Here is a 24,004-nt window from a genome sequence, read left to right on the forward strand (position 1 = left end):
GTTCGAACTCTGTAAAATTATTATCGTATTCGTATTGAATTTTTTAAAAATATACTATTTTCGAAAGATTATCATTGATATGATAATATTTTTAAAAATTACGAGCAACCTCACTAAACTATTTGGTTCATATTTTTATATTCCGTCACGGTACGGTCCAAAACCAAATGGCTACTACTACTACTATTCCCAATATTAACGGCGCCGTCGGAGCCGGAATCGGTACCGGAACCGAGATCTCCGGGAATTCAACTCGCTGGTATGTCTCCGGCTTTATGCCTGCACCTTCAACTTTCTCAACAGCTCTTCGTATTCCGAACGGTTTGCTTTTGACCAACTCCGGTCCGAGTCGAGCCGATCGAGTTGACTCATCCGGCGGTCACCTGACTCGTTTCCGTTTCTCGTCTTCGTCAATTCGAGCCTTCGCCGTAGAGTCCGCCGGCGAGCAAGTACAAGCTAATTCTTCTGGTCTATTACTATATAATTCTGTATTACTGTAATTCCTGTTTATATGACCACATTGTAGAAGAATGTATATACACAAATGTGGATTTATAAACACAGTCCTGCTGATTAACATATAATTTTGAATTTATCAGCTTAAACAACCGTATATACTTTTTTTTCGCAAGAGTTGAATTGAATTTAAGCATTTTTTTCATAAGAATAAAAGTATAGGTTTAATCTAATATTGGCATATATTAAGTTCTTTTTGTTTTTGTTTTGTTTGAATAATGATCTCTAGAAGTTGAATTTTTTCTTTGTAATGATGTTTAATGCACTTGTATATATCACATAGTATCCAAAAGTAGCTCAATATATGCACATTGGAGCTGAATACTAACTATTTTTTACTTGCCTTGTTTGTAAAAGGAATGTTAAAATTGCACATTGTTAAAAAAGTTTGCACCTTGTTCAATATTAAGGTAGACAAAATGCTTGGTTCACTCCCTGGCTTTTTTTATTTTCTGTTCTTAACTTTAAAATCGTAAGGAGGGTGAAAGTGGTAATGGTAGGTGTAAAAGAGGGTCCGGATGCCATCTGTTTCTACATTGTCCTATAACTATAGGACAATTGTGGCAACTTTTTTTTGAACATCGTAAGACTAAGATGGTCTATGCCAGCAACAAGCTGTGATTTATTGAAGTGCTGGAACTATAATGGTGGTGCAGTAGACAAAATAAGTGGTGGAAACTTGTCCCAGCTTGTATATGGTGGACAATTTGGAAGGAAAGGAACTATAGAATTTTTCAGGACAAAAGCAATTCTGTGCAGAAAGTCAAGATGAATTGTATTCTTTTGTTTCATTTTTGGTGTAAAGAAAACTATGTGGAGGAGACTGAATCACTAGTTGATATGATAGGTTCCTTGTGAAGCAGTCATCCTAAGCATGGTTAGGTTTTTGTAATTGTAGATAGCGCTGTTATGGTGCAGATCTACTATATATATATATATATATATACACATACACACACACACACACACGTTACCAGTTTAAAAAGGGTTCGGATGCACTGTTGTATCTTACCAAGTACTTAAAAAGTTAATAATGGATTGTAAAGTATTCTGTTTTTGGACAAAAACCGTTATTTTGAGAGTTCAAACTTAATGTAGTTTTAAACAGAGAGGATCATGTTTAGTCATATTTGACCTTGGAATTCTAGATAAGAAAGCTTTATATTTTGTCTACACTTAAGCTTGTTAACACTGATAATTTTGATATAGAGCGGGTATAGAGTAAGAAAGGATGATTTGTGCTTGAATTAATTAGTCAGTTTGGTCCTTGACAGGCCACGTTGATCTTCTTATGCTTGATGAATTGCCTCTATTGGCACTACGTCAAGGAGGATCAGTTTAATGAGTGCGTGAATTTGTAAATATACTCCATTGATTGTTGCTGATGGAATATTACATTTTGTCTTCCCAATGGCCACACACTTGCACCAAAGCTGTTGCAATTTGAAAAAACTGGAGCTTGTAGAAAGCAATATTAAAGTAGATCCTCTTCAACTTTCCTGTTAATTTGAAGGCCTGGCTTTTTAATGACATTCTTCCATGTCCATCTTTAGCTTTCTCTTTGTTTTGGAGAAAGATATTCTTGAGTTTCCATAGCACGGAGTCGCTTCTAATTGCTGTTGCAGCAAAGAAAATAGTTTTTGCTGTTTTTTCAATGAGTAGGATTGTTTTTTTGATTATACCCTACAAGAAAATTTCTCGATTATAATCCTACTCATTAAAAAAAAAAACTATGGAGCAAAACAGCAAAAATTATAATGAATAGGATTATAATTAAGATTACATCTTGAGTAAGAGAATTTATACCGATCACATAGGTCACAACTTACAAATCTCTAAACCTACAAATTTTGGACAAGATAACATCTCCTATTATTCACAATCTAGGCATAATTGCAGCAAATAAATGAAAGCTAAATCAAAATGAACAGTACAAAATTAGGCGATAATCTCAACAGCTGGCTTGCTCCATCGTTCATTAGTTTCTAACGTTACTTGTGATTTTAATTATTTTCTTTTTTCTTTTTTTTGGGTTTTGCAGCTCAAGGTATTGAGAACTTGGTAATAGTAGGATCAGGTCCTGCTGGTTATACAGCAGCAATTTATGCTGCTCGGGCCAACTTGAAGCCCGTGGTTTTTGAGGGGTTTCAAGTGGGTGGTGTTCCAGGAGGACAATTGATGACAACAAATGAAGTAGAAAACTTCCCTGGGTTTCCTGATGGGATAACTGGCCCTGACTTAATGGATAGGTACAAGAATACCTTGGGCTGTTCTCTTTCCAAGTTTCCTTAGTTTTGTTTTTTTGGAAACTGTTTCCAAGTTTCCTTAGTTAAAAGCGAAAAGTCTCAATCCTAACCTCATGTTTGCTAGGATGCGACGACAAGCTGAGAGATGGGGAGGCAAATTAGTTCAGGAACATGTGGAATTTATTGATGTCAAGAACACTCCTTTTACTGTACAAAGTAGTGAACGTAAGGTGATGCTTCCATTTGCTTGCAGGTTCTGCTTAAGTTTATCCTTCTTTCCCCATTAAAGCACTTGCTCGTCTTAGTTGTAGCCTTAATCTTCTAGATCTTCGTGGAACAGCTCCTTGTGATGCACTGGTTTTGACCTATGTGATCCAGTAAACATTAGTTGGCCTGCCTTTCAATCAATGGCCCATGTCTTTTCCTTTCTTATTCTAAAGTTTCTATGAAAATGATTGCATTTTTTAACTAATTAATACATTGCTATGATTTGACTATAATATGTAATTTTTCTCTCAAATAAGTTGAGAGAATACCTTCTAGAAAATGTTGGAGCCAAAAAGATTGTAAACCTTACATCATTTTCTCTTTCCATCTTCAAAACTAGAGGAACTAGGAAGGAAAATATACTTGATTTTGTTCCTTTCCTTTCTTAGATAAACAACATTAGCACTGTTCCTTACAATCTCTTGGAAAGGTGTTGAAGAACATCCTCTGTAATTATCTTTGAGACTCAAGAGAAGAGACATTTTGGCTACACTGTGACTTCAGGCCTTATGGTTTTATAATTTAGTTGGTATTTGCTTCAGAAGTGTTGTTAATTAAGTGCAACTGTACAATTTATATTCTCTCCTTTTGGCATTTTCTTTCAGAAGTTTCTTAAAGATGTTGACATGGCAAGATGCTTTAAGAATATGCCTTATTTTTCGAGAGAATTACTGAGATCGCTCTGGATCGTTCAAGGTACTTAAGCCCTAATATGAGAGTTTGACTTGTTCTTAGTAGGTTACACTCTCATATTAGTGCACTCAGTAAAGCAACTTTAGTTTTTTGGTTCCCACTGGCAACCTTACAAGCTTCTGATCTGTAAGAAGTTAACTACTACTCCGATATTCTAACAAACTTATACTCCCTCCGTCCCATATTAGATGGGCATCTTACTAAAAATATTTGTCCCATATTATTTGATCACTTACTAAATTAAGATAGAATTAATTAATTTTTTCTCATTTTACCCCTACAATTAATATGATTTGGAAGTTTAAACAAATTTTGAAGATCCAAAAGATTTTTTTTTCGAGAGGCTAATTAATATGAGCAAAGGGCAAAATAGTAAAGTTGAACAGTCTATAAATGATTTCTTAATTACCGTGTAAAATGCAAAGTGTTCATCTAATATGGGATGGAGGGAGTATTGTTTTAATAAAGGATCACAACATGTTGTGTATTAGTGTTCCTCTGATAGCCACTTCCTGGAAAGGGATATTAATACCTGCATTTGTTCTCATACTTTGTTAGAGATGTGTTGGGCTTAGTCCCTATGAATGTCGTCTTCTTTTTTTTTTAGCTATTCATTAGATCTTAAATTTAGCCTAGTTCAGCCTGTGTGTCACTGTCATATTACGTCCTTCTAAAGGATTACTACTGACTTTTTGAATTTTAGATAAAGTGCCATAGTCTTATTGTAGCAACGGGAGCCAGAGCTCAAAGGCTGCGATTACCTCATGAAGATGAATTTTGGAGTAGAGGTATTAGTGCATGTGCAATTTGTGACGGAGCGTCACCACTTTTCAAGGGTCGGGTTCTTGCTGTTGTTGGAGGTGGTGATACAGCTACAGAGGAAGCAATATACTTAACAAAGTATACAAGCCATGTCCATTTACTTGCCAGGAGGGACCAACTAAGGGCATCAAAGGCAATGCAAGACAGGTAGTACACATTTTTATCATCTCATTTTGTGATTCCTCTCTAATATACATCCATAGCACGAGTAGTTAAAGCAAGTGAGTGATTTGAAGTTCGAGTTATTTCACAGAACAATACTCGTATTTATTTAGCTCATAGAGGTACTTCACAATTTAAAAGTCAAGGTTAAAGCGCAAGGTAATAGAGCTAATCTTAAAATCGACATTGTAACCAGCCTTTTTCTCCTTTTTGTGCATCAAGGCCGAGGAGAGTCCTTGTTTGGACTTCGGCTCAAATAACACTCTCTTCCTCCAATGAGGTTTTTCCTAATTCAAAAGTTCTAAATGATATCTAAGAGCATTTAAGTAATGTAAAACAGCCAATGGTGCTCCTTTCAAGAATTTGAGAGTGTAATATGTTTGGCAATTATCCTGTAGTTCTGGAAGATGGACCAATCCTGTAGTAGTCATTTGAGAGTGTTATCATATTATCGTTTAACACAAATTAGTGGATGTGCTCATGCTCAGCATGTGATTTCAGACTGCACAAGTTGCAAAGATTTGTTTTAATAGGACGTACAATCCTCCTAAGTGTTGAATAATTGGCTAATGTGGTACTTCTTTTGCTTTTTAGGACAACTAACTTTAGTTTATTTGCTGGCTATTTTTGTGCCTTTCAGCTGGCTATTTGCTGGCTAGTCAGTGTGCAATATATCTCATTTTGTTGCAATGTTACATACTTCTGTGATCTTTTCCTTTTCAAACGAATACAATTACTAATTAGGTATATATTTCAAGTTTCAACTCCCTGCATGTTTGTTTAACAGGTTGATTATGGCGAATGTTTCAGAATTTTCAACAATCCAAACATCACTGTGCATTTCAACACCGAGACTGTTGACGTTGCCAGCAACTCTAAAGGCCAGATGTCGGGCATTTTGATCAGAAGAGTTGATAAAGGAGAAGAGTTGATAAAGGAGAAGAGTCTGTGCTCGAGGCAAAAGGCCTATTTTATGGTATCGGTCATTCTCCAAATAGTAAACTCTTGGAAGGGCAAGTTGAACTTGATAGTGCAGGCTATTTATTAGTCAAGGAGAGTACTGCCAAAACTTCTGTTGAAGGTGTATTTGCAGCTGGAGATGTCCAGGTATGCACAGGAATTTATTCTTCCATTCCTATTGTCATCCTTTATTATCCTAGTACTTGAACGATGATTGTGCTCACAAAAAAGTTCCGGTTAATTATTCAAGACGTTTCCTGAGATTTAAGACATAAACCTCTATGAGTCTGCATTCGCTGTATGGGTCTAGTCTAGACTTCGAAATGTCTTAAGTAAAGAATTGTTTTAGAGAACAAATACCCTGTTTAGTAGGGATACTTGGATGAGCAATTGGTCTTTCCCTCTTTCAGAAGTTAGATTTTAAGGTGTGCAGTGAGAGAGAAGCTATCTAATGATAATGATAAATAGACAGTGGTTCTCTTGACCTTTTTTCTATGTAATCCAATCGTCCAATTTCCAAAAGGGGGAGCTGAAATAAAACTCATGGCTGGATTTAAATGTCTTTGGTCTCTGTATACAAAGCTCATGCGGAATTCCTTTTTATTAGCCGAAACTCACAATTTAGTGTCTTGTTAAAAGTAAGTTCTTTTACTTTCTCATTTTCATCTTCAAAAGAAACTCAAGCTTGTCTTCTTCTGCAACTTCTTGTCATGGATACTCTTTCATACCATTGTTACTGTTTGTACGTAGGATCATGAATGGAGGCAAGCCGTAACTGCAGCTGGCTCTGGATGTTTAGCTGCTCTATCAGTGGAGAGATATCTCACAAGCAAAAATCTTCTCGTGGAATTTCACCAGGTATCTGACTTCTAAAAAGGAACTGATTTTATGATGCTATACATCTCTTTTAGAAGTCAATTTATACTTCCCACTGTTATGCTTGCAAAGAAATATTTAAACAAGTCGAATTTGGCATTTAAAATTCAATCTTTTGCAATGGACAACTGGTAGATATTGTTTATTGACATTAAGCATATTTTCCTGTTTAAAAGATAATGCACCTCCATTTCTTCATATCCAAAAAGAAACTGAGAAACAGGATGAATTCACTTCCAAGACATTTTAATTTACTTGATCAAAAAGAAAAATCACTTCCAGACATCCTTATATATACACGCGCACCAAGCAGATGTCTTCTCACTTAGAACTGATAGTTCATTATCTGATTGATACTCTTAAACTTTCTCTATCATCAGCCGCAAGCTGAAGATGTTAAAAAGGAACTTACGGAGAAAGATGTTCAAGAAGGTTTTGATATAACACATACGAAGCACAAGGGCCAGGTATGAGATTTAGGAAGCTTAGATCTTTCTGAATATCATTCTGAATGGCAAATTCTTGTAACCAGTTATCCTTCTGATAATCATTTTATCTTTCCATAAATTTTGCTGTTTTTCTTTCTCAGTATGCTTTGCGGAAATTGTACCATGAGAGCCCAAGGCTTCTGTGTGTACTATATACATCGCCATCATGTGGTCCATGCAGGACCTTGAAACCAATTCTGAGCAAGGTATGGCAACTTGGTACTTCTATGTAGACATAATCATATTTGTATTCCAGAATAAGTTACCAGGGGGAACACTGTTCAGGGGGACATTTTTCAGTCCTTACAAGCATTATGATTCATCAGGCATGCCGTAGTTTTCTGTTTTATGTCCATCATTTTAAAGAAAGCTGAGGACTTTTGAAATTTCAATAGAAATCTTTTTTTTGTATATATATACAATTAATGAAGATTTATTATCATAGAAGCAACAAGAAAGTGCTTTGTTCTTTAAAGAGCTTAATTTAAAGAGCAACACTAGAACTCAATTTAACATTTCACTTGGTGACTTCTGCGCCAAAGTCAGAACAAACACCAAGGATATATGTAGAAATTTTTAATTTTGTGAATTTCCTTCTGCTAGAAGATAAAAAGAATTAGATGAGGGGTTGTCCCCACTCTCCAGAAGGGTCTAGTGGTAAGAGCGCATAATCTGTAGCTTTAAGCGCAAGTCACGGGTTCAAACCCTGTCACAGTAAGCTTAGTATTTAAGTAGAGAAAGGTAGAGCGTTGAAGATTTACTTGGTATGAAAATTTTCTATTTTTATTGCAAGTTGCATAACCTTATTGTCATGGATCATGGGTTCGAGCTGTGGAAGTAGTCACTAATGTTTGTATTAGAGTAGGATGTCTACATCACACCCCGTAGGGTGCGGTCCTTTCCTGGATACTATGTGAATGTGGGATGCTTTGTGCACCGGGCTGCTCTTGCATAACCTTATTTCTGCTCACTGATCTGTTTCCTGTGGCTCCTATACTGTACTGACTTCTTTGGCCATAGTACTGACTGCTCAATCTGTGGTTGTGAACAGGTAATTGATCAATTTGACCAGCATGTCCACTTTGTTGAAATTGACATTACTGAAGACCCAGAGATTGCTGAGGCAGCTGAAATTATGGGTACTCCATGTGTACAATTTTTCAAGAATAAGGAAATGCTCAGGTTGGTTATACTCCTCCTTCATAGTGTGCCTGCTGTTAACGTTATATTTTAGATAACATAGTCAGTTGTTTGTCTTCTCTTAACTCTTTCGTATGCATCAAGTCATGCAAGAAATCTTTTTTCATGTTGAGATTTCATGTTTCATAGAACACCAACCAAATATGCCTATACTCAAGAGTGCTAGCGGTATGACTTCATGTTGCCAGAAATGTGAATTCTTCTAGTATCAGTTTCCAATTTCCTCGGTGAACAGTTTTCTTAATGATTGGCTTCCTTTTTGCATGACATAAACATTCAAAGGGCAGCCCGGTGCACTTAAGCTCCCGCTATGCGCAGGGTCCGGGGAAGGGCCCGACCACAAGGGTCTATTGTACGCAGCCTTACCTTGCGTTTCTGCCGGAGGGTGTTTCCAAGGCTTGAACCCGTAACCTCCTGGTCACATAAACATTATTGATAAAAAATTCCCCCTAAGAGAATCATACTCATGCAACTACCTCACAGCTCCCAGTAAAAATGTATGTTTTTCTACCTAACACCACTCCCCTGCACTACTATCAGACGTTAGAACTATGCCCAACTAAAACCCCAAATAACTTTGAACTACGTCTCTCTATTGTGGATTTTTTTTTTTGATTGTGCGGGGCGGGAGGCGGGGGGTGGCTCTTCAATGATATTTGTTAAAATTATTTTACAGCCGACCAAATGCAGCCTCAAATTCTGCCCGTCTTAATGTAGCATTATACTTTGGACTTGCCAGGTAAAAACTTACTCCAATGAATACATTACATGACACATATCTTAGCATACTCTTATTGCTAACCATAGTTAATTAATACACATTCTAACCTTATTTTTTTACTTAACCGTGGTTATTTAGCAGTGCAATCCATCTCCATTCTCCTATATTAACTTCTGCGGCATTTATTTGCTCCCACATTTTAATCTTTAAAATGAATGCTAGAAAGCGTAATGTTTGGTGCCTCAAAATTCAAGTTTTTGCATGGATTTCCCCTATTTTGAGATGGTCTTTTAACTTTTGCCCCTATTGCTCATATAATGGAAATTTGTGGGCCAAAATACCCTTAACTATGACCTAATTTCGCAAGGCATAAGTTTTAGAGAACTTTTGCAATAGGAATAAATTGTCTCTTAAGATATAACTTTGTAGGTTCTAAAACTGAATTTATGCTTCTATCGGCATAAGTTTTGTAGTAACGGTAAGACATAACGTGTGGGTTATGAACTTCTTAAGTCACAACGTTCTATAACTGAACTTATGTCAATAGCCATAAGTTATTCAAGAACCAAGTTATGTCTTGTAAAGCATAATTTGTGGGTTATGAACTGAGTTTACGTCGTTATTGTTTAGGAATTAAGTGACAACTTGTTATATTATGATACGGAACTATAAACTTTTGCCTTGCGAATTCTTTTTTGTTTTTTCGATGTCGGGGGTATTTTTGGTCACTTTTTTATTACTCAAAGTGTCGCAGGACAAAAATTAAAGACCACCCCAAAATAGGGCATTCATGAAAAGAATGTCAGAAAACATGCCGTTTGTTCCTCAAAAAATCTAATTTGGTTGCTTGAATATATGCAGGACTACATCAGGTGTAAAAACGAAGAGAGAGTATAGGGAGTTGATCGAAGCAAATAAATGAGGATATAGAGTTATCTTGTTCCTAAGATAATCCTTTCCAGCTCTGTTATGGTGAAACCTAGGTGTTAAGAGCAACACTTCCAAATGCCATTTTGTTTCCGTCACATCCTGTCTTCAGGACAATATAGGGGAAATAGTTTGCAAATCTAATTTTTTCCTGAACTGGTCATTTTTTAAACAGCCTAATACCTTGTATTAGCTCAACTTACACTTGAAATTGCACATCAAATGTCCTCAACTTGTCACAAAGTTTGAAAGTGATCAAGAAACAAAGAGTGCACCCAGAAATCATTTTGTTTGAAGGATTGTTCTTTACGTTTTTTCACTATTATGTATCTGTCAGAAACATCTCTACCCCATAAAGGTAGAGATAAATTTGGTATACACCCCACCCTTCTCAGACTCCACTTGTGGAGATATATTAGGTATATTATATTTGTAATGGATAGTAACTGTTGGTATCGAATTTTTTTCGTTGTTGCTATCATAGTTATTCTGCTATATCATAAACTACAACTAATTGACTCAGAAGTATCTAACAACAATCATTGATAGGTTTCCAATTAGTAAACATTCTTTAAAACAACATACTCAATATAATTCCACGAACTAGTATAAATAAGGCTGCACCTTGATGGCAAATCACATTTCACTATAGCAGCTAAAAAAATATTGGAACAAACAACACTGTCATAGACTGTCATAGAGAGGATTGATACTCATATGCCCATCTCCCGAGATCAATTAAAGAGAGGAAAACCAAGCATTGAAATCCTTTCTGACTTAGATGTTGCATCTTCATGACAAGATAATAGCAAACCGCCCCATGGCTTTATTCTACTTAGTAAAGAGTGCAACGTCAATGTGTGTTAGGAGCACATTATGGGTTTGAACTCTGTTGTAAACAAAAGTCAGATCTTTAAGCAGAGAAGGGTAGAGGGTCAGGCTCATCGTCCACCGAATTTTGAACCATGAATCTCTACCTCAGTTGTTTCTCTATTATCAAAAAAAAAATAACAGCGACATGAATATATTCATGGAAAATAGTGCAAATATTATAGATTGAAAAGGATTGAAGTATTCAAAAAAATATATCATACGAAATTATCATATTATACACTGATACCTTGCAAATGGTGTTTCAAGATGCAGAATCGGATGAATCAGGGACATCATCCAGGATGAAAGGACCAAGTTTACCTGTTCTAAATAGAGTTAGAATTTTTTTTGACACCGTCGTGCGAGCCTCCGATGCCTTATAAGGTATCTTTAGAGCCGTTTGCAATGCTTCAAACTGCTGATCTATCAAAGTCTCCAACTCGCCTTCATTTTCCAAATTACCATCGAACTCTGAGAGCGTGGTGCATAGCGTGCGTTGGACTTCATTGACCATATCCTATAAACAAAGGAAACATGAGAACAACCATAGAAGAGGAAGATGACGACAATGAGCTTCTTCTTGAGCTAAATGGCACAACTTACCTTACTTTGTTTCGGATTTCAAGATATGCCAATAACAACTACAATAACATACTGATATAGCCTCATAAAGTGGGGTTTAGGGAGGGTACAATGTACCCTACCTCAGGGGTAGAGGGGTTATTTCCAATATACCTCAGCTCAAGTAGAAACAATCCCGAAAAAGAAGTTACAGAAGTACAAAAACAACAGATAGTAACTAAACAGAAACTACAACAAAACAATACGATAATCGCGATACAAGGAATAATAGATAGTAACAGAAATCGAAGCACAAGAAACTATAGAAGCAATACTATGACTACTAATATGAACAAACAGCAAGGCATGCCAAATAAATAAATTTAAAGTAGCTTTTTACTATTCAACTCCATTAGTTAGAATACTAGAAGTTTTATGGTTGATTGGATTATATTTGGTTAAATTTGATTTTGTAATCACACTTTCCAAATTGTGTACACAATGTAACTATACCTTCTTGGTACTTTATCGATAAAACTTTGACCTAAAAAAATCATGTATTACCTCTATGTAGTAGATATCAGATTTGTTGGGTGGCTTCCTTCTTTTTGGTAGAAGATCCTTGAGATTATATTCAGGTTTGTCATCCAGCTCATGATGAAGGCCCTCAGGTTCCCTACCGATCAAGTGTCTCCAATGAAGAGGAGTTCCTCGAGTGTTTAGAACTGCCAACAGGTATTGAACAATTCGATCTTCACCAACTACTGAATCTTTAATGGACCCTGCACAATCATACAGGTACCATAGGAGACTAAGTCGAGTTGAATCATAAAAGGATCACCATAGTTTCTCATTGGTTATGCTTCAAATACAATTTATTAGTCAGTCGCTTGTCACTCCTTACCACACACAAACTTTAACCCTAAATCATGTCTTCTTTACTAAGATTTTTTTTTTAAAAAAAAAAAAAAAACTCTTTAGAGAAATAGAATGTAAACTTAGAAAAGGATAAACCTGCTAGAGCCAGCTTTAACCCTGTTTCAATATCTGGAATACTTGGAACCAAAACACCTGGAGTGTCCAACACATATATGCTAGGTTGATGTGCAATCTGCGTATAGCAATGTATTAGCATCAGAAACATTAATATGCAACAGCAGACAATCAATACAACATGTAACAAAAAAGATGTCCATTCCAAGGACTTAAAGTTCTCAGCTAATGGAAATTATGGCCATGAAAAGAAGCGTTTGGTTCCTGATCATCAAGAAGACCTTATAGAGGTAGAGAGGTTGTTTCCAAAGGACCCTCGGCTCAAGTGCAGCTAAACAAAGTAGTTATGAAAAGAAAAATAGGCAGTAAAGAAAACATGGAAACTATTAAGGAAAGCAAAATAGAGCATTCAAGTAACAACAACAAAATAGTACGATAACCTAAACACAATAAATAACAGATAATAACAGATATATATGCAAGAAACTACCTGAATAAGGCTAATACTATGAAGACACGATGCTCCAGACTACCACCAAGCCTAATCCCGTAGAAAAGCAAGATAACGCTCAACCATCTACTAACCTTCTACCCGAACCCTCAACCTTCATACCCTCCCTCCTATCTAAGATCATGTCCTCGGTAAGCTGATGTTGCACCATGTTCTGTTTAATCACCTCTCTCAATACTTCTCATACCCCAACTCTCTCAATACTTCTCTGACATACCCCAACCTCTCCTCGTACACACTATATCCAACCTCTCATAACCATAAGCCACATAGAATATCTAAACTGGTCAAAAATCTGTGATGTGAAGCAGACTATTGTCAACAACTCAACATTAGAGTTCTTTTTCCTGAACAATAAAGGAGTAGAGAAACTGTAATGTATAATTTGGAAAAATGAAACATTGCAACATATATCACAAATAGTTCCTCCCTCTAAAGTTCAACATGTCTGAACAACTAACAGATATCCAAGTTATTAAATTTTTTCATACTTTATATCCAGTAATATCTTGAGTAACACCAGGCAAAGGTGCACTGTAGCCCTCTTCATCTTCTCCTGCACTAAGACAAAGGTTAAAACCATCAGCACTTGCGTAATACGCCATCATCCCAAAAGAACCATGTACATCATACAGAAGCACAAAACAGAATCACTAACAAAAACAATTGTCTCACCCGGAAAACGAGATGATGCAATTTGATGGATGCAATTGATTAAAGCTAATTTTCCGACATTAGGAACACCAACCACCATGACAAGAAGAGTAGGTTCCCTTGTAATAACTTCCTTCAATTTAAACTCCACAAGATCGAGAAGCTTCAATACATAAATAACAAAAGACACTTCAGGAAATCTTGGATTAGATATAAATATATAATTGGAGTTGAGGCATTTCTGAAAACCTTACTGTAAATAATAAGGCCACAGTTTACAGCACAGCCATGTTAAGGAAATAATGCTATTAATTCCATAAGAAGCAGCTCGAACAGTTCGATTTTTGTTAGGACATACCCTTGGATGCTTCACCAATCTTTTGTTTTTCACTAAGTGGGAATGAAATAATTCCAAAAGTCTCATAATCTTTTCAGGCTAAAATGTACTTGACAATTACATTTCTAGTTGATGAAATCACTCTGAGAATACTAACATAAAGTCCTAGAAGTACTCATTACAACTAATAACATTGATAAAGTGCTCAAAGATAACTATTGCTGCATCTTTGAAATATAAAACATAATACAAAAGCATGAAAGCACAAGCTTCTAGCAAAATAGCATGGATAAAATGTTAGCTAACCTTCTGCACAGAACTTCTACTGTGTGCATTTATTGGGAGGCACTCTTGTTTACATGAATTGAAATATCGCATCCACCTCTGCATAGAATAAAAAATGTTAGCTTCATTTTTAACAATTGTAAACGCCATCGAACCAATCCTAATTTAATTAGAACTCCTTCAACAAGCACAATTATTTAATGGAAGAAAAAGGAGAATGGCTTTTTAGTCCGTTTTCAAAAAGAATGTCCCTTTCATTTTTTGGCAACTCTTTAATTTCAACTTTCCACGTAACATGTTTAAGACCATAAAATTAAATGACATGTTAGTACATTCTACATATCTTTAGTTTAACACCACAAGATTCAAAAGACATATTTACTTTCTTAAACTCTGCGTCAAGTCAAAATCAGACAAACAAATTGAAACAAAGGGAGTACAAAAGAGAGAATAGGTACATGCATGATATTGGGGTTGGCCAAATCTTTCTTATTGAGGGCAATCACCCGCCTTTTCTCACTAAGCATAGGCTGCAAGTCTTCATTTGCTGAGGACAAAGGTATCTGCATAAAGCCACAAAATATAATCATGTTCAGTCTGAAATTAACTTAACCAGTCAGTCCACTAAACTTCAATTCAAACTAGTCGGGGTCAACTATAGCTATTCTGCTCTATCTGGACCATTTCATTAAAGTACTAACATATTAATCTTTCAGGCAGATAGAGAGTTCTTTCAAAGAACTTCTAACTTAACCACTACTTTATATATATATTTGGTATCCAGAACAACTTGCGTGCTCCTTAACTATTCTACCTGATACCTCCCACCAAAGTATTCCACCTGATACTTGATACCTTCCGTCAGCACAGATATTGGGTAACTTTACCCATCAAGGCTTTGGCAGATAGGAAAAAGTTACCTAGTGTTTTTTCCTTTCCCATGAGCCAGTACTTCATATTATATCTGGTATTAGATGCAATAAAATTCAATCTTAGAGCTAAAATCCCCCTTTTTTTTCTAAGAAAAGTGATTAACATAAAGTTGATTATTCAACAATCTCTTAGTTAGTACTTAGTACTCCATTCCAGATCAGTTTTAAAGTTTCAGAGTTCATTATTAATCATTGTTTAGCCTAAATTATTGAACAAGTATCAAAACAACAACAACAACATACCCAATAAAATCCCACAAGTGGGGTCTGGGGAGGATAGGATTACACAGACCTTACCACTACCTCATTGAGATAGAGACGAACAAGTATCAAACCATTGTCTAATCATCACACACAAAAAAACACTCTTTTTAGCTAAAATTCATATACATTTCTCTAAGTGATTATCAGAATTCATAAAGTCGATTAATCAATCATCTCTTAGTTAGTATTCCAGAGTTAAGAATTAAGCCCTGTTTAGCTAAATAAAGTTATTACACATGAAAATAACTTCTTTTAGCTAAAATCCACATATTTTTCCAAGAAAAATGATTAACATAAAGTTGATTATTCAACAATCTCTTAAGTACTCAATTCAAGATCAATTCCAAAGCTTCAGAATTTAGTATTAAAGCCCTGTTTAGCTTAAATTAGGTTACTGCACATGAAATTCACTTGTTTAAAGCTAAAATCCACATTTTTTTTAATCTACGAGAAGTGATTAACATAAAGTTGATTATTCAACAATCTCTTAGTATTTAGCCTAAATTAGGTTTAGAAAAATCAATCATTTTGGTAAAATTAAATATTCAGTTACAGACTTACACGGGCATCACGGAGTTCAATGACGAGATCCGAGAGATTGAGCCGGCGGCGAATGGCATGAGTTGCAGAAGCCATATGACCAGGGAACCAATTTATGTTTCCACCATTTTTGTTGAAACCCATTTGCCCTAACCATCCTTTCATCTTCCCCATGAATTTGAGTTTCGATTTAGGGTTTAGGGTTTTGTATTTTTGAACTGTACTCTGTTTATATATTCTTGATGCTCTCACTCTTTTTATTGTTATGCTTACTTTTACTAATTTTAATTAATATTTTAAGATGTATTTTAAGGTTTAAGAGGACATTGGTCGAGTGGTCAAAAGCGGGCAGACTCTAAATCTGGACTGATTGTGTTCCCCACAGAAAGAGCTTTAGAGGAAATAGGAGTGGACATCTATATGGCATTCTCTTTGGTCTCCCGATGCTATTGGGTTATTTCCATAGAGTTTGGAGAAATTCTTTATCAATCTAGTGGCCGGTTTTAGAGGAATTGGACGATTCTATTTGGTCAAATACCTAATGACAAATTCCTATCTTCCTTTCATTATGATATTTTTGAACAAGTTTCTGGATAAGAAGTCTAAAGCAAGCTTGGTTATGACTAATTTGAATTTGTACCCTTCCTAACAAAATATTTTATACAGCAACAACTCGAAACCAACGCATCTAGATAAGAGAAAAAAGATGTTTTAGTTTCATGAAATATTTATAACAATAACATACTTAATATCATTCTACAAATGGCGATCGAAGAGCATATGGTGTATGTTGAAGAATGAAAAAAGTTTTATATTGGTGGTTAATGAGATAATTGGTACTCTTGAGCAACCTTACATTAGGCTTTTGATCGATGATCTAATTGGATTTGAGCATGAAAGGTGTGTTAGAGTGGATTAAAATTTCATATTGAGTTGGAAAATGGATTGGTGGTTTGGTTATATGTATTTGGACAATCTTTTTCTTATGAACAAATTTTTTGGGGTTGAGTTAGCCCCGATACTATATCTTTACATGGTATTAGATGCATGTACATCCCCGCTTGTCTATCTCTAATTGGATCTGGGCGTGAAAATGGTATTAGAATGGGTTAAAATTCCACATGGGAATGAACTAGCAAGTTACTTATATGAACTTGAACAATCCTCCCCTCATGAGCTACCTTTTGAAATTGAGTTAGACCCGAGTGTTATATTTTTACACTTGTCAATGAAATTTCACTCATAAGTAAATTCACATTGTGATCTAAGTTTCATTTCCCATAGCGAGGTTATGATACTGGTAAAGAATTGTATTCATTTTCACGAGTTATGAAATAATTCAGCTCTCTCATTACATTCTATGACAAGCGCCTCCTAAAAGATTTCACTTTTACTATTTATGTCACCAAGTATTGATCTGATTTTGCTAAACAAGATTTGTTATCGATATCACTGAATCTTGCTTTTTTTAGACGACTAATATAAAAATTGTATTTTTCGAATAGAAACATAGTGACAAAAGAATGTTAACAAAAAAAAATAATTAAAATTCATCAAATTTAAATTGTGAATCTAGCTTAATATCAAAGTGATTCTTTTTGTTCAATTATTTGATGAGGCTTGGTCAATGCTTTTGTCTCTATCATTAGCTCAATTGATCATCTTTCAATAACTTCTTCTATTTTCATGACTTAAGCATGTGAAATCTTGTAATTTAGATCTTTTGACTATTTAACTAATTAGTACATGCAACCAAGTTGGTGGAAGGCACAAATGTCAAGTAAATAATCATAAATATGGTTCATGTTAAAAAAAAATATATTTTTTTTGTTGATATTTTCCTTGGAGAGTGGATAATATCTCACAACGTTTATATTATTCATTGATGACAAAAAATCATCATTAATATGTTTGTCAGCTGCAAAATTAAAGCAGTTTTTTAAGGCTTTTAAGTCATACTTTGAGGAATAAAATTCAATATTAAACAATAATAGATGTTTATTACCAAGAAAAAGTCCATAGTTAACAACACTTTATTTACATTATTAATTTGGTCTAATCAACAGGGAGAAGACGTGGAAGCAAAGGAAGTTCATCCAAAATTCTTTTCGACGAAAAATTATACACAATTTAATTTTTATTATTAATAGTACTCCTATCTTTATTAGTAGCAACTTACGACCTCGTTATACCAATTATTCATAAGTGAATTTTGAATTTTAAAATTTAACTTATAAATTCCTAATTTTTTTTTTATATATTTTAAATTTCTTAGTAAAATTCCAACTCCACATTAATTGTTGGATATTACCTAACTATGTGTGTCCCAATATAGCTTGATGGTTTATTAGCATCAAAAGTAGTAATATAATTTTAACATTTTGTTGTTGCATCAATCATTACATAAATACATTGTCTTTGCTTGTAATGGGTTTTAACCCCACATATAATGATTATTAATAATAATCTTCCACTTTTTATTCACTAATAACATGGTTTAATTTATTAGAAGAAAATAATTTTGTTTTAAGGTATTGATCGAATCATGATAAATAAGATTCGACAATTATATAATTTTTTAACGGAAAATTGTATCATTTAAAAGTTGAGAAAATGATTAAGCAATTTTTTAATTGTGTCAATACATTCAATGACATAGAATGATGCTTCAGTATAAACATGAAATCTCCTTATTTCAATTTGGAAATCAAAAACAAAATCTTTAGGATAGAAAGAAAGGATTAGACAATATATATATAGAGAATAACCTCATGGGTAAAAATTTATTAAAATTACATCAAATGATCGATATATTTTGTTGGTTTAATATATAAACATCAATAGATTCAACAATAATCATGAGTTATTATTAAGAAGCAACCATAACTATATTATTCTCTCCATCTCAAGTGACATTAAACATCTTTTTTATTATTTTAACATTAAAGCAGGATTCAGAATTTGAACATTATCGATTTAAGTTAATTTTTTTTTACTAGCATTCATTTAATTTACTTGATATATGCCTATTTAATGATTCTTTATTAATACGAATTCTTTTTATTTTTCTTATCAAAATCCACGTCTTAAACTAACTATCTAAGCTCAACTCCCAACTAATTTGAATCCAACAACAATAACAACTAATTTAGTATAATTTCACACTGAAAAAAAAAATCAAATATACACAAATTAATTAATTCGAATTCGCACATAAATTAGCATTCTCTAGTAAAATGATGCAATTCAAATTGACAAACAGTAATGACAGCATAATAAATATCCGATCAACTACGTATATCCGTTTCACCATAATCATAACCGTTATGTCAATCTATATGAGAAGAGAAAAAGGAAGAAGAAAGCATGCATATGATTATGCAAAAATATACATTATAGAAAAACTTACAACAAAAAGTACAAAAATCACTATATAAAAAAAACACATTACATATACCTAATTAAAACACACTATAAAAAAAATACTCAAAAAACATTATAAATATTATCATTTCAACTTTTTTTTCCTCTTTAATTATCATATAATTTTTTTTATATATTTTTTTAAATTTTCATATCCTAAGTAGAAAAATACTGAGTTCAGGTCCTCCATTACCATCTGGATTCATCATATAAAAAGCTTCGGAGTCACGACTTCCTACAACTCTTTCAAATTTTGCTCTCATATACAACAACTCACCTTCCGCCGCACTAATTTTCCGGCCGTCGTCCACCACCGGAATTACTCCGGCGCCGACGGAAACACTCTGTACCGTACTCAACACATGCCAATCGGAATCCGTACATTCTCTCGATGTTGCATACCCGCACTTCCTCCCGTTACAGTACATCGTCCACATCGGCTCATCAAATAGCCCTAATCTCCTCCGGCCGCCTCCCTGCACCGCTGTTTTCTCGCATTCTAAAGCGATTCTGACGAGTCCGGAGGACATCTCTTTTACTAGAGAGGAAGTTGAAATTGCGAGCTCGATTAGTAAAACCGGGTCGGATTTCGGATCGTCTTGTACGGCGAAGCTGACGTGGCCTCTCCGGTGACCGAATAGTGTTCCGGTGACTTTCCGTCCGAGGGATGGAGTAATCGAGAACTGATTCGGGAGATTTAGCCATCGGCAAGTAGGGAGTACGGTGGGGAATGAGATAATGCTGATTAATGATCTGAGAAGAGATGAAACTCCGATTCGAGTTTTTGTTAATCGATTGAAATTATTTGAAGACGATGATGATGATGATGATGATCTATCGTTCCTGTTCTTAGTAACGAGAGATTTGTCAGATGAATAATCATGACTGGCTGCAGAGTAAGACCGCGGATAAATATTGTTATTTGCAGGTATGATTTTTTTCGAACTTTTGCAGCTACTTGTTCTTGGCAAAGCAGCAAATGGTTGTTGTTGTTGTAGCTGCTGCTGCTGCTGCCCTTGTCTCATTGTATGAATGAAAGAAACTAACTAAAAAAATGACACAAATTTGGAATTGTCTATATGCCTTTGTAGGTAGTTTTAAAAAAGAAAGAAAAAGAGAAAATGGGGTGGGGATGAAGGGTGAGTACTCAACTCTCAAGAAAAGAGAAAAGAAAGACAAGTTTTGGAGAGTGAGAGAGAGATTGTTGTGGGAATGTGTATTTTAGGTATGATCAAAAGCCAAAGAACTGAACACACACTTATTATACACAAAACTTTATTAGTAATAGATGAATTTCCTCACAAAGGAACAATAAGGAGTATTTTGATCCTTTTTGCTAAGTGGAAAAGTATAAGGGATTTTGGTTGTTAATAGTATCAAAAAAATCAAGAGGGGGACAAAGTGATGATGAGTGTTTTGAAGGTGGCAAAAAAAAGAGAAAAAAACTATGGAGTTTTATGAAATGATTGTGATCATTTCATTGCATTCATGCCCTCTCCTATTTATATACAAAAATATATTATATGTATATTTAAATTAAAGGAATAAAGAAGGGTGATGATATCGTGGTCCTGCAGAGCATGATTAAAGAGAATACACGTGCAGCCGTTGTTTTTATTAAGCGTGATTCTGATATAATGGATCTTGAATGAAGAATGGACGGTCAAGATTGGCTTGATGAATAATAGATTTTTGATCATCTGGTATTTGAACTGATCTAACTAAATTTGGATTGAATATTTAAAATAGGTTTGTTTTATTATGTACATAGGATATTCATGCAACACATATGGACGACACAAACAAACACGTCTCTTATTATATAAGATCATATAATTAATAATTTAATTTACAATATCTTGGCCAACTATTATTGCAAATTAAATATCAAATGACTACTTTACACTTTCATAGTGGTGATCTGGTTGTGATATGAAGTTGATTTTTAATGAACTCTTGACAAACTCAATATTCAGGTATCAAATTTGGTTGATTTTACATTGTTTTATTTTTGAATCTATTAATTTCTTCATTATTGTTAACATTTCATACTCCAATTCACGCAAAATGGGAATATATAATCGAGTCGATCAGCCTCAACGATCGGGGGAGAAGCAAAACGAAATTAGGATTTAATCGAAAAAGAAGCAAGAGTTTTGGATACCATGACCGATCACCATCGAGAGGCGGATGTAGTTTTATAGCACCAGGTTCTTCTACATCACAGTAAATCTGAATCCATAATTTTAAAAATATAATAGGTTTAGGCTTGCTGAATCAATAGAATTTAAATCTTAAATTTACATCTATACCTAAAATTTAAAAGTCGAAAACCTCTAGTTAAGAATGAAATGATTATATTCATCTCATCACAAACTCTAGGTTAAGTTGATACTAGTTAAATTAGATTTTATTATATAAGACAAAACTTAAAAATTTTAAATTTTATCTTTTTGGGACGGTTCCAAACAAAGCATTATTATTTGGGGTGATATGGCTAATTGGATTGGTGGCCTAATCTCAATTGAACGGTCACGATTAAAGTTGACCTTCTCTAATCTTGCCACGTTGACTCTTTAATTACCAATCAAAAAGTAATTAATTTTATTTTTCCAAAGCATGTGACATCTACCTTTGCATCACCATCTTTGGTTTCATTTATATATTAAAAAGAAATATTAATATTTATCTATACAATAATAGTATAAGGAATCTTTACATTTAATTATAAACAAAAATAAAAATTAGCTACAGACAACCTCCTTGTCACTTAAAAGTAAAAAAGAGATACACACTTTGGAATTGGTGGAATTTTAACTTCTATCACTAAATATTAGAAATCCTTGTCAATCTTATTTAATATCATATTATCAAAAGAATTGTGTTAATTATAGGCTATTTAATTTTGAATTTCATTACTATTTATTTAAATGTATATATAGTGACTATTAAGTCGCTTAAAAGATGCTATATATGTAACTAGAAGTGAAACAATTACTTGATAGTATAAGAATTTACACTTTAAAAATAAAAATATATTAAATTTGGAAATAATTTTAAAAAAATACTATGGAAATTATTTTGAAAGATTAAATGAGAAGTATTTAATTAGCTTCGTGCGGCATTTGTACTATGAAATGGACTTTTAGGATTAATTAATTATATTTTTAGCTTCATCATTATTACTAAATTAAGGATTACTAAGATTGTTGAGATTTTGGTATATCTACTAAACAACTTAAAGAAAAACAATACATATTTTTTGCCTTTGCATAACAAATCCACAAAATTCTAATTAAAGTTTCTTTTATTTTCTTATTCCAAGATTGGGTTCGCACATTACTAAAAAAATCGTAAATATTCAATGGACGTTTTTATTGAAATTCCATTGAAAATATTTTCGACGAGTCAAATTTCAAAGAATTCATATATTTTTAAGTAGTGACTAGCCTAGTAGTGACACTTGGTAATTTTAATAATTTGCGATTTCAATTGATTTTAAAGGGAAAAATTAAAAAGGTTAAGAAAAAGGAAAAGTAGCACAATTGGTCCATTTTTGGACATAATTTTGTTCCTTCACTTTTATACTTTTTGTTTTTTCCACATTTTAAATATATGTTAAACACACAAAGTTATAACACAATCATTAGGATATTCTGATCCACATATTGAATTTGTACAATTTTATAATTTTTAAAGAAAAAATTATTATTATTATTATTATCTTAGACAAAAAAAGTTATTTACTTATAAAATATTTTTTAAAAATGACAAACGAGATTTAATCTTTTTAAATTAAAAAATGCGTGATTTCCATTTTGATCGTAAATGTAACCAACCCGGTATTTTATATTTAGGAGGTAATTCTCACAAAGTCCATAAAAGTGATTTCATTTTTATCATAGACTTCGTCATTTGAGTGACTAATCAAGTAATGATTAGACTAATGCATGCTAATAGTACTTAATTTAGAAAATAATTAGTTATTAAAGAATGATGTGTACTTAAAAAGAGAGGATGACCACAAAAATAACATTGTTTATTGGGTGCTAATTTTTTCTTAAAAATAATTTTTAGAAATATAAGGTCAAGCTAATATGATAAAAGGTGACAATTGTAATATTAAAATTCATAATAATTAAATCATCTAAAGATGACATAAATAATGGTTTAGTTGATAAAGATGACATAAAAAATATGATTTGAAATCCAAAATTATTTATTAAGTTCCATAATTATTTCAATTTAACTCTTTGATATCCAAAATTCGTTGACCAGATCATCGAAATTTATTCAATACGCCTATCAAGGAACAACACTCTCCGTACCAAAAAGTTGTTCATTTTCAATATCGAATAAGTGACCTCGAATATTCGAGCCTTGTTTATGAAAAAAAAATTAGTAGAGAGAATTTTTTTCTTTTAACATGACCTTCTGAAATACAATCATGATCACTATAAATCTCAATACAATATAAAGCATCAAGTAGAGATTAAAAACAAGTGATATTGTACAACCACAAATAAAATTTCAAACATAAAAAACAAAAGAAATTGAAAACAAGAAGATCAATTTAAATTTCAATTCTTCATTCATAAAATCAAAGAAGATACCAACTTTTGCAACATGTTCGTCAAACATTTGACTTTATTCAAACCTAGCTTTAATCCAAGCTAATAAGCAAAGATTAATGTAAAAAGTAAAGAGAGTCTTTATTCCTAATTGTGAAAGTAATACATAATCACTCTATAAT

At 33.5% G+C, this 24,004-nt stretch overlaps 3 protein-coding genes across 3 annotated transcripts; 1 reads left to right on the forward strand and 2 right to left on the reverse strand.

Moving 5' to 3' along the window:
- Window positions 1-115: 115 nt before the first annotated feature.
- On the forward strand, window positions 116-10,174 carry LOC129871495 (thioredoxin reductase NTRC). Its single transcript, XM_055946421.1, is given in 11 exon segments — window positions 116-468; window positions 2,558-2,765; window positions 2,887-2,992; window positions 4,426-4,691; window positions 5,517-5,610; window positions 5,613-5,813; window positions 6,417-6,524; window positions 6,923-7,009; window positions 7,132-7,236; window positions 8,082-8,212; window positions 9,813-10,174. Coding segments are annotated over 11 exon segments (1,668 nt in total). The 5' UTR covers window positions 116-167; the 3' UTR covers window positions 9,874-10,174.
- Window positions 10,175-10,387: 213 nt separating this feature from the next.
- LOC129871496 (short integuments 2, mitochondrial) lies at window positions 10,388-16,362 on the reverse strand. The gene is given in 9 exon segments (XM_055946422.1): window positions 10,388-11,268; window positions 11,877-12,094; window positions 12,327-12,423; window positions 13,308-13,348; window positions 13,351-13,377; window positions 13,492-13,633; window positions 14,114-14,191; window positions 14,551-14,655; window positions 15,850-16,362. Coding segments are annotated over 9 exon segments (1,116 nt in total). The 5' UTR covers window positions 16,003-16,362; the 3' UTR covers window positions 10,388-11,013.
- Window positions 16,363-19,185: 2,823 nt separating this feature from the next.
- LOC129871639 (protein MIZU-KUSSEI 1) lies at window positions 19,186-20,705 on the reverse strand. Its single transcript, XM_055946596.1, has one exon. It carries the CDS (start codon window positions 20,274-20,276, stop codon window positions 19,401-19,403), a length of 876 nt encoding a protein of 291 aa, XP_055802571.1. The 5' UTR covers window positions 20,277-20,705; the 3' UTR covers window positions 19,186-19,400.
- Between the last annotated feature and the right edge of the window lie 3,299 nt (window positions 20,706-24,004).

The sequence above is a fragment of the Solanum dulcamara genome, chromosome 10 (assembly GCF_947179165.1).
Source record: "Solanum dulcamara chromosome 10, daSolDulc1.2, whole genome shotgun sequence".
In the NCBI taxonomy this organism is placed as follows: Eukaryota; Viridiplantae; Streptophyta; class Magnoliopsida; order Solanales; family Solanaceae; genus Solanum; species Solanum dulcamara.

Excerpts from the sequence above, each read along its gene's own strand:
- LOC129871639 (XM_055946596.1), bottom strand. The coding sequence starts at position 20,276 with ATGAGACAAGGGCAGCAGCAGCAGCAGCTACAACAACAACAACCATTT.